Source organism: Paramormyrops kingsleyae, chromosome 9, assembly GCF_048594095.1.
Source record: "Paramormyrops kingsleyae isolate MSU_618 chromosome 9, PKINGS_0.4, whole genome shotgun sequence".
Classification (NCBI taxonomy): Eukaryota; Metazoa; Chordata; class Actinopteri; order Osteoglossiformes; family Mormyridae; genus Paramormyrops; species Paramormyrops kingsleyae.
In genome coordinates, this window is record NC_132805.1 from 3,754,210 (window position 1) to 3,766,289 (window position 12,080).

Here is a 12,080-nt window from a genome sequence, read left to right on the forward strand (position 1 = left end):
CTCCTGACGTTCGTTACACCTAGTGTCTGTGAAAAACAATTAAAAAAACTATAAAAAGACTCCCTTTGTGTCCCGTGTTCCCTTCTCCTACCCCTGGTTGTCTTGTCCTTCCCAATCCCTCCTTCCCTTTAATTTTGTTAGGCTCCAACCCTAGACTGGAGCGTAACACTCTAGATTCCTGGCCAGTTCTGACTTACAGTTGAGATATTGTGTCAGTTTAAATTAACTCAAGTGTTAGTGAGTGCTTCATTTCTTGTTCAGGATATATGAACAGCCTCTATAATTCATAATCTAAGATGGATAATCAATCAATGGACTGCTAATCAATGGACATATGCTGATAACTGTAGCAATACAATTATTTCAAGAGGCATAAAATTAAAATGTGGCTTTTTCTTTGATTAAACTCATACCAAAGCCTAGTAAAATACTTAAATTCAAGTATAACTGGAATATAAAGACAAGTTGTTATTCCCAAAAAGGTAGTGTGTGGCTCAGCAGCTTAGGATGCTGTAATTGTGAACCAAAGGTTGTAGGCTGAAAACCCATTGTCGGCAGAGACTTCAAGATTCCACTGGGCCCTTGAGCAAGACTGTGCCCCACTTATATGCTTAAAACTCAGTTTGACAATTCAGATCTCAAAAGACATGAAAAATATGCATCGGATAAGGATCTGTTTACATAGAACACTAATTTGTCCCCTTTAATAGCTCTTAATAAATGCAGAAATTAAGCTATTTATTATAATATCCAACAAGGTTGCAATCACCCATGAATGTGTATTTCAGCTATGCCACAAATCAGGCTTGTGTCAATATGTGGACCTTCTTGGGAGATCTCATCTTTTATTACAAAAACCACCTTCTGTGATATTTCAAAAGGATCAGAACATTTTAAAAACATTCCTTTCATTTAGTCATTTTTTTCCCAGAAGCATTTAAGTTGGAGAATTAAATGAAAATGTAAATAATTGCACAACCAACAAGACAGAAATTTAATGTTAAAGTGATCATTTTATTACTGATTAAATTGATTTATACAGAACCGAAAGATAACAAAACTGCATTGATAAACTGGTGCAACATATACAAATACAAATATTGTTGCCATAAAGGGGATTATGTCTTTTTGTGATAATTTTTTATTAAAGAAATGGGATTATATCCCATTCAATGGAAGGTTATCTGGCTATACAATTTAAAACTATTTTTTTACCCAATTTGAGACTACTTGTCAAATGATTTTTAAAGTTTGGTTTAATGTCACAAGCCAGCCAGCAAGTCAGTGGGAATAAATCTAGGAAAATATGTTTTCTGGGAAAGACAACTCTGAATATAAGAAGCAGCGAATACATCACACAAGAATCCATTCTTAAAATCTCTATCAGTACTATATCAATGTACCAATAAATGTGGATTTTTAACTAAAAGTATAAATTCTGAGCATTACTGCTGCCTCTTTCTTTGCTAAGCAAAACTGAAATTTACCTGTTATGACATCAAACCCAATATAAAAAGGACATATATACAGTATAGAACCCTAGCCCTTGTCTGGAAATACAGTAATATTTGTTACATATACAAATATTAAACTTGTGCCATTTAGCATTATAGAATTTTACATTAGACTGTATTCATGCATATAACACTTAGGAAATACATAATGTTAATGACGAAACATAAATCATCCTGAGTAATCAAGCACATCACCACAATCCAGGTCCTTCTTCTGCACCTAAGAATGAAGACATAATATTAATTATGAGAGCAGTTGTAAATGTGTCATATTGCATTTATAATCTGAAAACTTTTCTCATTGTCTTACTCTGTCAATTTAATAATACTGTACCAATATGTGTAGATGCAATACAATTAAGTTCATTTTTAGTTTATATAAATCTTACCTTAACTGGAAGGTACCAGAATTCTCCCTGTTGAACAACAACAACAACAACATCATCAAACATGAAACATTACTCATCAGAGACACACTGTGGCAAAATTTATACATATGCTGAACTGGTTTCTCACCAGTGGACTTCTTCTTGTAGTAGACTAATCCAGCCATGGAGAATACGAGCCCCAGCACCAAGCCAGAGGTTCCGATGATCACCTTGTTTCTCTTCCCTTCATGAACTGATGGTTCTGAAAACACAAGATTCTAGGAGTAAAGAGCATTTCATAAATTTGAATAGAAATTTAATTAATTCATTTTTTAAGTATCTGGAATTTGTATGTTCCTCTGGGTTCCTCCGACAGTTGATGGATGGATGAATAGATAACTGATTTGTACCTTGTACATTAGTGTGTAATTTTTGTTTGAATAAAAAACTTCAAACAGCAACTAACAGACTAAGAAATATATATATTAAGATTAAATAAAAGTAATAAAGAGAGCAGAGCACATTTTATACAAATGTTTGTCTTTGCCAATAGTATTCACCTCTTTAACCCTGTTTATCTTTTGACACACTGTTGATCTTTTGTTACTGTCTTACCCCATTTATAGGTCTTGGGCTGCTTGAGGCTGCTGTGCTCCACCTGACACTCTATGGTCTCTCCAGACTGGGGTGTGAACTCCAGATAGGAGTGGATCTGGTGGTACCAGTCTCCATCATAAAGCTCCTCAGTGGAGGTCACATCCCGCGTCACCTCCTCTCCGTTCCTCAGCCATTTCAGTTTGATTCCTTCGGGGTAGAAGTCATACGCACTGCACTGCAGCTTTGTGGTGTGCCTTTCACTGGAGGCCTTTGCAGTTTTGACCTTGACAGTGGGTTCAACTAAAATGTAACAGGAGAGAATTAAATTATTAAACAGATCATGAGGAAATTAAGCCAGCAGCAGACAGAAACATAAACATGAGGACCAAAAAGGCCATGCAGTGCTAATGAGTAACTGCTCACACTATTCAATATAATTCAAAATATTAACAATTGCTGAGCATCAATTACCAAATAGATCCACCATAATTACATAGACAAATTTTATATAAATGTAAATATACATAATTTAAGAGGCCTACATTAAAGAGCATCATTAAGTGCTATGTGCATGAAATCACACAGATCAGCCGTCATGCCCCGTTACCCGCTTCCTGTATGAGTCTGTAATGTGTATTTTTTTAATCACCAAAGGTAAACCGCTGTGCCCGGTTTCTTTGCAGCACGACCCCTTGCCCCACCACTCGCGCGTGAAGCTTGTCACTGAGTAGCAGAGTCTTGGCAACTTGTGAGAAGTGGTGGTACGGTAAAGATTAAAATATAGCAGTGCTGGTAGCGCTTAATTCATATTACGAGTATGATGACTGCGTATATGATCCCGTATTTGTTCTTGCGACACCCCGGCACACGCCTCCACTTTACCCCGACCTGCAGAACTGTCGTAAACGTGGAAATGAGTTGCGTTGTGAACCTTTTCCTCAATAAGGTGAAATTGAATTTGCGAACTGAATTCAGATTTAAATAATAAACTCAAATTGAGTTTTTTAATGCGACAACTGCAGATTCAAGTATACACAATTCATATTCAGTTTCTAGTGGCACAAATATCAGCCCATAGAGGTAGCCCTCAATGGCCACCACAGGTATCTCGATGGCGGGTCTCCCCACTCTGCGCCTCACTGACTGCTTAGATTAGTTTGCACCCTTCCCGTGTCAAGTGCAGTTAAAATGGAAAGTTCCTCTACTCTCTGTGAGAGCAAAAGCAACCTATCAAACTCATCTATTGCTGATACCCGATTGTTTTCTATGTCATCTGCTAAGGCACAAATACTTCCTACAGGCTCTTCTGTCGCCATTACTCTCTAAACGAACAAATCCATTGAATGCTGGTGAGGCCCTAAACAAGGAAGTGACGTCGTTAATGAAGGTCCGCCTTGATGAGCGGTCTGACAGTTGGGAATTGCAAATTGAGTTTTCCCCCCAACATGCAATGCAATTGCCGGGGACACCATTGCATTTGAATAAAGAGGCAAAAAAAAACATGGTAATACGTAATGCAATTCAGTGCCTTGTTATTAAGGGTCCAAAGCATGAAATGCTTATGGACCATTATTGTTTTTCTTAGGATTTTTCTCTTTTATTATTATTATTTTTCCGCCCTAAAACTGAATGTACAGACTAAACCGTAAGAGCTAGTCCAACCAAACTTGGTCAGATGATGTCAATTCCTTTTCTGTAAAAATTTCTGTATCATACAGCCTTCAGCCACGCCCAAACTCCACCTAAATTTGGTCAGTTTCAGTCTGACTGCTATAACTTGGCCCTGCTTTAGCCAACCTTAACCAAATTTGAAATCCTACCTCCCAGCCCCTTTCTGGGGACTAGATATAAAGCTGGCCCCATATCGTCAATAGAGGGTGCTACAACTAAAAACTGCCAATATCTCCTGACTGCCTTGACCAATCAAACTAAAATTTGGCATATACATACTACGGCCAATTCTGAGATCAGACATATATCATAGCAGTCATTGGTCATAAAATCCTGGTCATCATCAGCCAACCAAAATTAAGCAGCCTTTTGACAGGCTAAACAATAGCGCATCTCAACCAAAACAGGCTGTCATATTTGATTACCGACCCTTAGCATTCCCTGTTAAGGACACCGCAATCAGCCAGATGGGGGCGCTACAGCAACAAGTTTTGCATTTCTGCCTATTTCTCCTGAACTGTTAAAGATTAAATTGAGAATTGTTGCGAATCCTATCCACTAGCTCATGGCAAATTTAATGGTATAAAAAACTTCATCATATCTCTTGCCCTTGTTGCCTATTTTGTAATAGTCTGAAAACAGGACTTTTCTTTAACCTCCTAGGATTTTCACCAAATCTGCATAAATCTAGTATCATTTAAATCAGGAGACAGTCCTTATAAATAATTATTAAAAAAATCTTAAACTTTCTATGAGATGCGACCACCAGCCACACCGAAACCATACTGGTGCCACACCCATTTCAATCAGACAGCTATATCTCTGGCCTGCCTCAGCCAATCATCACCAAACTTGAATATATTGTGTAGGACGCTACTGGGGAAGGGCGCTCCAAATTTTGTGCCGATCGGTCAAACGGGGATGCTACAGCAATATAACATGTCTGTATAAACCTGGAAAATCAGTTTAACTATCATTTTTCTCATTTCTGTTACAGTGACATATTACTGGTTAAAATCTTTTGTCCTGCAAGTTCTGTGAGTCATGAGAAATCAAGAAATATGCAATGTCCCATGATAGTCATTTGCATTCCCTTGTGATATTTAAAAACTTAATAAATAACATATTATTATAACTACTACAATGTCCAGCCCAAGTAGGTCATTCTGGTAGTAAATCAATCAGGACACTGCCCTTATGTATAATTTATAAAGATAACTTCACCTGCCTGTACATTATGGCCACCAGCTACACTGAACCTACAGCATTTCCATGCTCATTTCAATCAAACAGCTAAATCTGAGGCATTCTTCATCCAATCCTCATCAAATTTGACCGGCTAATGTAGCAGTGGACCTCAGACAGACCCACCAACTTTGGTGCTGATTGGTCAAATGGGGGCACAACAGTCACTGTCCAAATATGTCTAAGACCCACCTTAGCAGATTCAACTGAAATGTCCTTATTCCTCATGAAACCTTTAAAGAATTGTTACCTTTCCCTTCACCTTAGTCCATATTTTTAATTTCCTTTCATTTTTCACTAATTTGCCTTATACAACATTATCAGACTTCATTTACAAAGGAGAAGGTCTGAAAGCATTTAATAGCATTTCTAAAATGGAGCGCTGACTCCACCTGCTGGCCACATCATTTCCATTCCCATTTCATTCAAACAGCTAAATCTCAGGCATACTTCATCCAATCCTTACAGAATTTGATTTACTTCTGTATCACTGGACTAAAGACAGAACTTCCAAGTTTGGTGGCGATCAGTCAAATGGGAGCGGTACAGCCACTGTCCTAGTATGTCTAATACGTACCTTGGCTAATTCAGCTGAAATATCCTTCATAATACTTTCAAAGAATTGGTAACTTTCCCTTCACCTCAGTCCATATTTTTAAGCTCCTTTCATTTTTCTGCTATTTGACTTATAGAAAGTTATCAGATTTTATTTATAAGCCAGGCAGTATATATTGCAGATTTTTCGCTTTTTTGTATTAAATTGGCCAGTAGGTGGAGATGGTGCTCTATTTATATTGCACTTTTTTTTTATTTTTTTTTATAGATTCGCCAGCAGGTGGAGTTCGTCCTCTATTTCATTAATGCCATTCAATTCTTTCAGAGCTTCTCATGTCTAGAGGAATACTTTACAAATGGAGTAAGCCACTGTTGTTTTGAATATACAAGACAGCATGTGTTCACTGAGGTAGTATAAAGGAAGCTTAACTTGTATGATCCAGACTTAAAATATTAGGTGTGTAGGTGCCTATTCCTACCGACTACTTAGACCATCTGACACAAACCACACATTCTTTTGGGCTGAGGCACTTCACCAAAGGGTTCTATATTCCATTCTATATTGGTGTACTAAGGCTGCTTCTGCTAATGGCAGTAGTCAAACTGCCACACCAGGGACTGCATGCATACAGCAGGCTAATATTATACATTATGGCCATTTACTATAGAATGTCATTATAGTGTAGTATGTTTTTCCTTAAATGTTGCTCAGGACATTGTAATACTTTTTGTATGTGTATTTCCTTTACTGCCTGTTTCACAAATGCCATTCAATAAGTTTAGGCATTTTCCTGCAGATTGCTTATTACTTTAAATGTACAGTATGTTGTTCAGATTTCAACATGATGCATCACAACTCACTCAGAATATATCTACTTTATTTCATATTTTCCATGTAGCCCTTCAAGATGCATTGATAACAAAACAATTCTTGATAATTTTGTGTAAATTGTATAGTTTGGATACTTGACATAGATGCAAGAAATTACGCCCTGTGGGACTTGCCAAAGTTAAAAATTATTTCGAGTTATCTAAGCATAATCATCATGGTGAACAATGATAAGAATAATACTGCTCATCAAAATCTTCTTTATTATTGATGACCAAAAAAACTGAAAACAAATAATTATTAAAAAAATCTTAAACTTCAAAATTATAATAGACTACCGTTGTCTGAAACAATTATGCTTATGTTGCTGTCTGAGGCAGCTGATAAAGGATTTCATAGTCACAATTCTGGTTACAGCACAACTATCATACTACTCCATATATGAGGCTAAAATCCCATCTAAATGAAGAGCCTGCAAAAATGACAAAGCATTATTGTAGTTCTGTTATATTGACCAACGCCCCAAGACAGCAATATTGCTGTAAATTTGCATGACTAAGTTTACACAGCCAGCATAAATCAAGATTAATCTCTAACATCTAGACCTACCATATTAGGTAGGAAGTTGTCAATTTCTGAATACTACTGTCTGACTGTTTAATATGTTGGACATGTAACACATGTAAGTGAATTGCCTAGCAGACAGAGTCAGTGCTCCTTTTCATGAATGCCATTGAGTACTTTAAGATCTTCTCATGTCTAGATGAACAGTTTATATAAAGGACAATGTATGATCGTACTGCTCTTATATGGGCCATGCCCCAACAGAGCAATGCTGTGCAGAATATGCAAGAAAGTCTAAGCTTACACAGCAGCACAAACAAAGCTTAACCTGTATGATCTGCACCTACCAGATTAGGTAGGAAGCTGACTATTTCTATCTACTGTACTACTCAGCTACTCAGACTATCTCAACCAAATCAGACATCCAAAGCGAGGGAGCTGCTAGACCGCAGGTTTCTACATTCTGTCCTATATCTCCTCAGACATTAGGCCTAGACTCAAAAATCTCTATCCTGTCCCAGCACTGATTACTACTATCTGACATATTACTACAGTGGCCACCAGTTACAGTCAGTCCTCCAGTTCTTACATTATGTTCTGCACATTATGCCTCTACTGTTTATACAGTACTGTTCTACTATTTATGCTCTTCCTACCCTTTGGACCCTTCAGTCATTGCCTGCAGTTACTAGTTCTATTTAGTATTCAAAATATTTTGAAATGAATTAAGGATTGCATAAGCACTTTGCACATTGAATTGCCAATTGCAAAATATATTTAAAAATTGCATGCTCAGATTAAATATTGAAATGACAAATGCATGCTCTGATTGAATATTGAATTGTCAATTGCAAAATGATTTGCCATTTGAATTTTTGCGCTTATAATCTTCCATATTCCCTCAGCATGTCTGACTGCGGCTTCAGTTATTCAATAACGCGCTGCCTATGTCCTGCTGCTGTTTCAGGCCTTTGTAAATAAATAATAAGTACAGTAACTGTCCACGCCGACGCTCTTCCTTGTGCCCGTGCGCCGTTTCTCACTCCGCTCAGTGTCACTCACCTGTACGCCGCAGTACAGAGTCAAAATCCAGCTCAGCGTTGGGCTTGCAGTATGTGTCCACGTTGGTATGCTGTCGCTCTGCTGTTCCGTCTTTGTTCCATATATCTGCATTGTACACTCCGTTCTCACTGTAACCAATGTACTTATTCAGAGTGCTGTTATACCTCATATCCTCCAGCTTGTTAAAAACACGTCTCTCGATAAACTCCATGTCCTTCAGGTCCTCTGAGCTGTAGCGGCATTCGGCTTGGATATGATAGAAATAACCGTCTGATAGAAACACAAACAAACTCACATTAATACGTTTGAAGGTTTCAATTTACAGTTTTATATTGATTAATTTATCAATGAATACAACAGACAGCACATTTTCGATAACACCAAGTTCTTTTTTGTTGATTTTAAGATGAGACCTAAAGTCAGGCTCGTCATCGTACGTGTTACTGGGAACCAAAACCCGGTCCTCAGGACTTAACATTTCCACAGAAATCTCTTCAAAAAAGCGCTCCATGAACTTTTGAGTAAATTTTGAGCATTTCGTCTTCAAACACCCAATCTCACATAACATATATAAAGGATTTAATATGTTTTCGTTTTCATTTTCTAAAGTTAACATCTAATGACCGTTACTGACCGTTGAAACTTGCGCGTGCTTAGTTTTTAAAAACCATCGTTAGTCTTATGGACTCCTGTGGTTTGGGTTAAAACTTTTTTTATCTGCTTATACACCATACTCTATACATATAAATGTTCTAGGATCTACTTAAAAATTGTATTTTAAAATTCTAGTTTCACATTTCAGTGACCATGCAGCCAGATTTTTAAAAATGTATACTACAGCTCAAAATAATTATGTTTTACACTATTTTCATAAACACCGACACTCTAGACTGTAGAGAGACATCGGCCGCTTACCGATGGCGGACAGCGCGGACAGCGCAGCGAGAGCCCGAAAGGCGCTGGGGAACCACGGACGCATGTCGGTATCGGCGGCGCGCAGATAGACCGCTGATCGGAGAGCTGAGAGTGAGACTGTGACAGTGAAGCGAGTCTATAGATACATACCGGTATTACGGGAACCAATCATCAGTGGCGGCGGCGCCGCGTCATTCGTTACTAGGCAGATAAGCTGCGGGGAAACGCACGCTCAAAATAAAATACACTACTCACAATAAGTTAGGGATATTGTGAGAGACTTAGTGGATGTCATACATGCGGTGTTTGTTTCACTTCAGACATTTTTGGGATAGGGAGGCAATTGTATTGGGGTGATAGACACACCTCATTTTGTGTTTTCCATGTAATGGTCTCATTGTGTACAGGTGTGCCTTAAATTGGGGCCAATACCAAAAGACAACCCTTTTCAATGTGGCATCAATTTCAACAGTCTGTAGGTATATAAAGCTGGTATTGTCAGTAAGTCATTCCAAGTTCATCATTCAAACAGCCATGAACACACGATGTCACTTAACGGACGAGCAGCGCCACCTGGCCATGGCGCGCCTTCGGGTCGGTGGCAGGCAGTCAGATGTTGCTCGTGAACTTGGTGTGTCTCAAAGTGTCATCAGCAGACTTGCATCAAGACACAGAACTACTGAAGAGTTCATGACAGACCCAGGAGTGGAGCCCCACGAGTGACAGACCGCAACTATGACCAGTACCTAAGGACCTATGCACTCAGACATCGTCATGCAACTGCCACACAGCTGCAGGCCCGTTTACGAGATGCGAGGGGTACTAGGGTTTCCAGACAAACCATTTGCAACCGAATCCACCACTTTGGCTTGAATGCCAGACGACCGTTGCAGGTGACTCCATTGACACCAAGACATCGCCGTGAACGTTTGCAGTGGGCACAAGACCATGTGACCTGGACAATGCAGCAGTGGCCTACCGTCCTGTTCACTGATGAGTGTCGGGTCACCTTGCACAGAAATGATTGTCGTCGGCGTTGCTGGAGAAGGCGAGGTGAGCAATACGTTGAGGTCAACATGGTCCCCAGGGTTTGCTTTGGTGGAGGAGGTGCAACATTCTGGGCAGGCATCACCAGTCAGCGCAAAACAGATTTGGTTATTGGACATGGCTCAGTCACTGCACGTTCTTACCTCAGAGACATCATAGAACCCATCATCATCCCCCAATTCCGCCAGCACACCCCCAACTTTCTGTTCATGGATGATAATGCTCCACCACATCATGGCAGAATTGTCATAGCTCGACTTCAGGAGGTTGGAGTGCCTCATATGGTATGGCCATCAATGTCCCCTGACCTGAACCCCATAGAGCACGTCTGGAACCAGTTGAAGCAGAGACTGGATGATCGTACCCCACCCCCACGTGACGTGCCAGAACTGCGTGTAGCACTTGTGGAAGAGTGGAACGCATTGCCTCAGAACAACATCATGAGGCTAGTGAGGAGCATGAGACGTCGCTGTCAAGCTGTCATTGCGGCAAATGGTGGAAACACCCGCTACTGACATTGTCAATTTTTGTTATTTGGGGCTATCCCTGTTATTGTCTAAATTTTTGGGGTAATAAATATTAAACTAATGAAAATGGTGTTTCTTCTCATACAGTATTAGTGATATCAAAGGGAACTTTTACTTATTTCATTAAAATTCAGAGCAAATAGGAAAAGCACTCATGTAAATAACAATATCCCTAACTTATTGTGAGTAGTGTACACTCACCTAAAGGATTATTAGGAACACCTGTTCAATTTCTCATTGATGCAATTATCTAATCAACCAATCACATGGCAGTTGCTTCAATGCATTTAGGGGTGTGGTCCTGGTCAAGACAATCTCCTGAACTCCAAATTGAATGTCAGAATGGGAAAGAAAGGTGATTTAAGCAATTTTGAGCGTGGCATGGTTGTTGGTGCCAGACGGGCCGGTCTGAGTCACAATCTGCTCAGTCACTGGGATTTTCACGCACAACCATTTCTAGGGTTTACAAAGAATGGTGTGCAAAGGGAAAAACATCCAGTATGCGGCAGTCCTGTGGGCGAAAATGCCTTGTTGATGCTAGAGGTCAGAGGAGAATGGGCCGACTGATTCAAGCTGATAGAAGAGCAATTTTGACTGAAATAACCACACGTTACAACCGAGGTATGCAGCAAAGCATTTGTGAAGCCACAACACGCACAACCTTGAGGCGGATGGGCTACAACAGCAGAAGACCCCACCGGGTACCACTCATCTCCACTACAAATAGGAAAAAGAGGCTACAATTTGCACAAGCTCACCAAAATTGGACAGTTGAAGACTGGAAAAATGTTGCCTGGTCTGATGAGTCTCGATTTCTGTTGAGACATTCAAATGGTAGAGTCAGAATTTGGCGTAAACAGAATGAGAACATGGATCCATCATGCCTTGTTACCACTGTGCAGGCTGGTGGTGGTGGTGTAATGGTGTGGGGGATGTTTTCTTGGGGTGTGTCCGAAATCGCGCACTTGCGCACTTTTAGTGCGCGATTTTAGGGCGTAGTGCGTTCACACTGACAACTAAGCCAAAATTAAGTGCACTGAAAGTACCCGGATGGTGCACTGAAAACGGCCAGAAAACGCAGTGCAGAACGATGGACACTACTCGCACTAAACGGACGCCATTTTGACTACGTAGCGGAAGGGGAGGGACTTTCGGCAAGTTTAAATAATGGCGGACAACACAGACA

The 12,080-nt window shown here is 39.7% G+C and overlaps 1 protein-coding gene across 1 annotated transcript in view; it reads right to left on the minus strand.

The window, feature by feature from the left end:
* Positions 1-1,455: 1,455 nt before the first annotated feature.
* The window catches only part of LOC111856228 (H-2 class II histocompatibility antigen, E-D beta chain-like), a 106,730-nt gene continuing 96,105 nt past the window's right edge, over positions 1,456-12,080 (minus strand). Inside the window, exons 2-6 of the mRNA XM_072715886.1 lie at positions 8,406-8,675; positions 2,498-2,779; positions 2,031-2,144; positions 1,904-1,930; positions 1,456-1,734 (exon numbers count right to left, since the gene is read on the minus strand). Coding sequence (XP_072571987.1) covers positions 1,905-1,930; positions 2,031-2,144; positions 2,498-2,779; positions 8,406-8,675 — 692 coding nt within the window. The 3' untranslated portion in view covers positions 1,456-1,734; position 1,904. The remainder of the gene's footprint in view (positions 1,735-1,903; positions 1,931-2,030; positions 2,145-2,497; positions 2,780-8,405; positions 8,676-12,080) is intronic.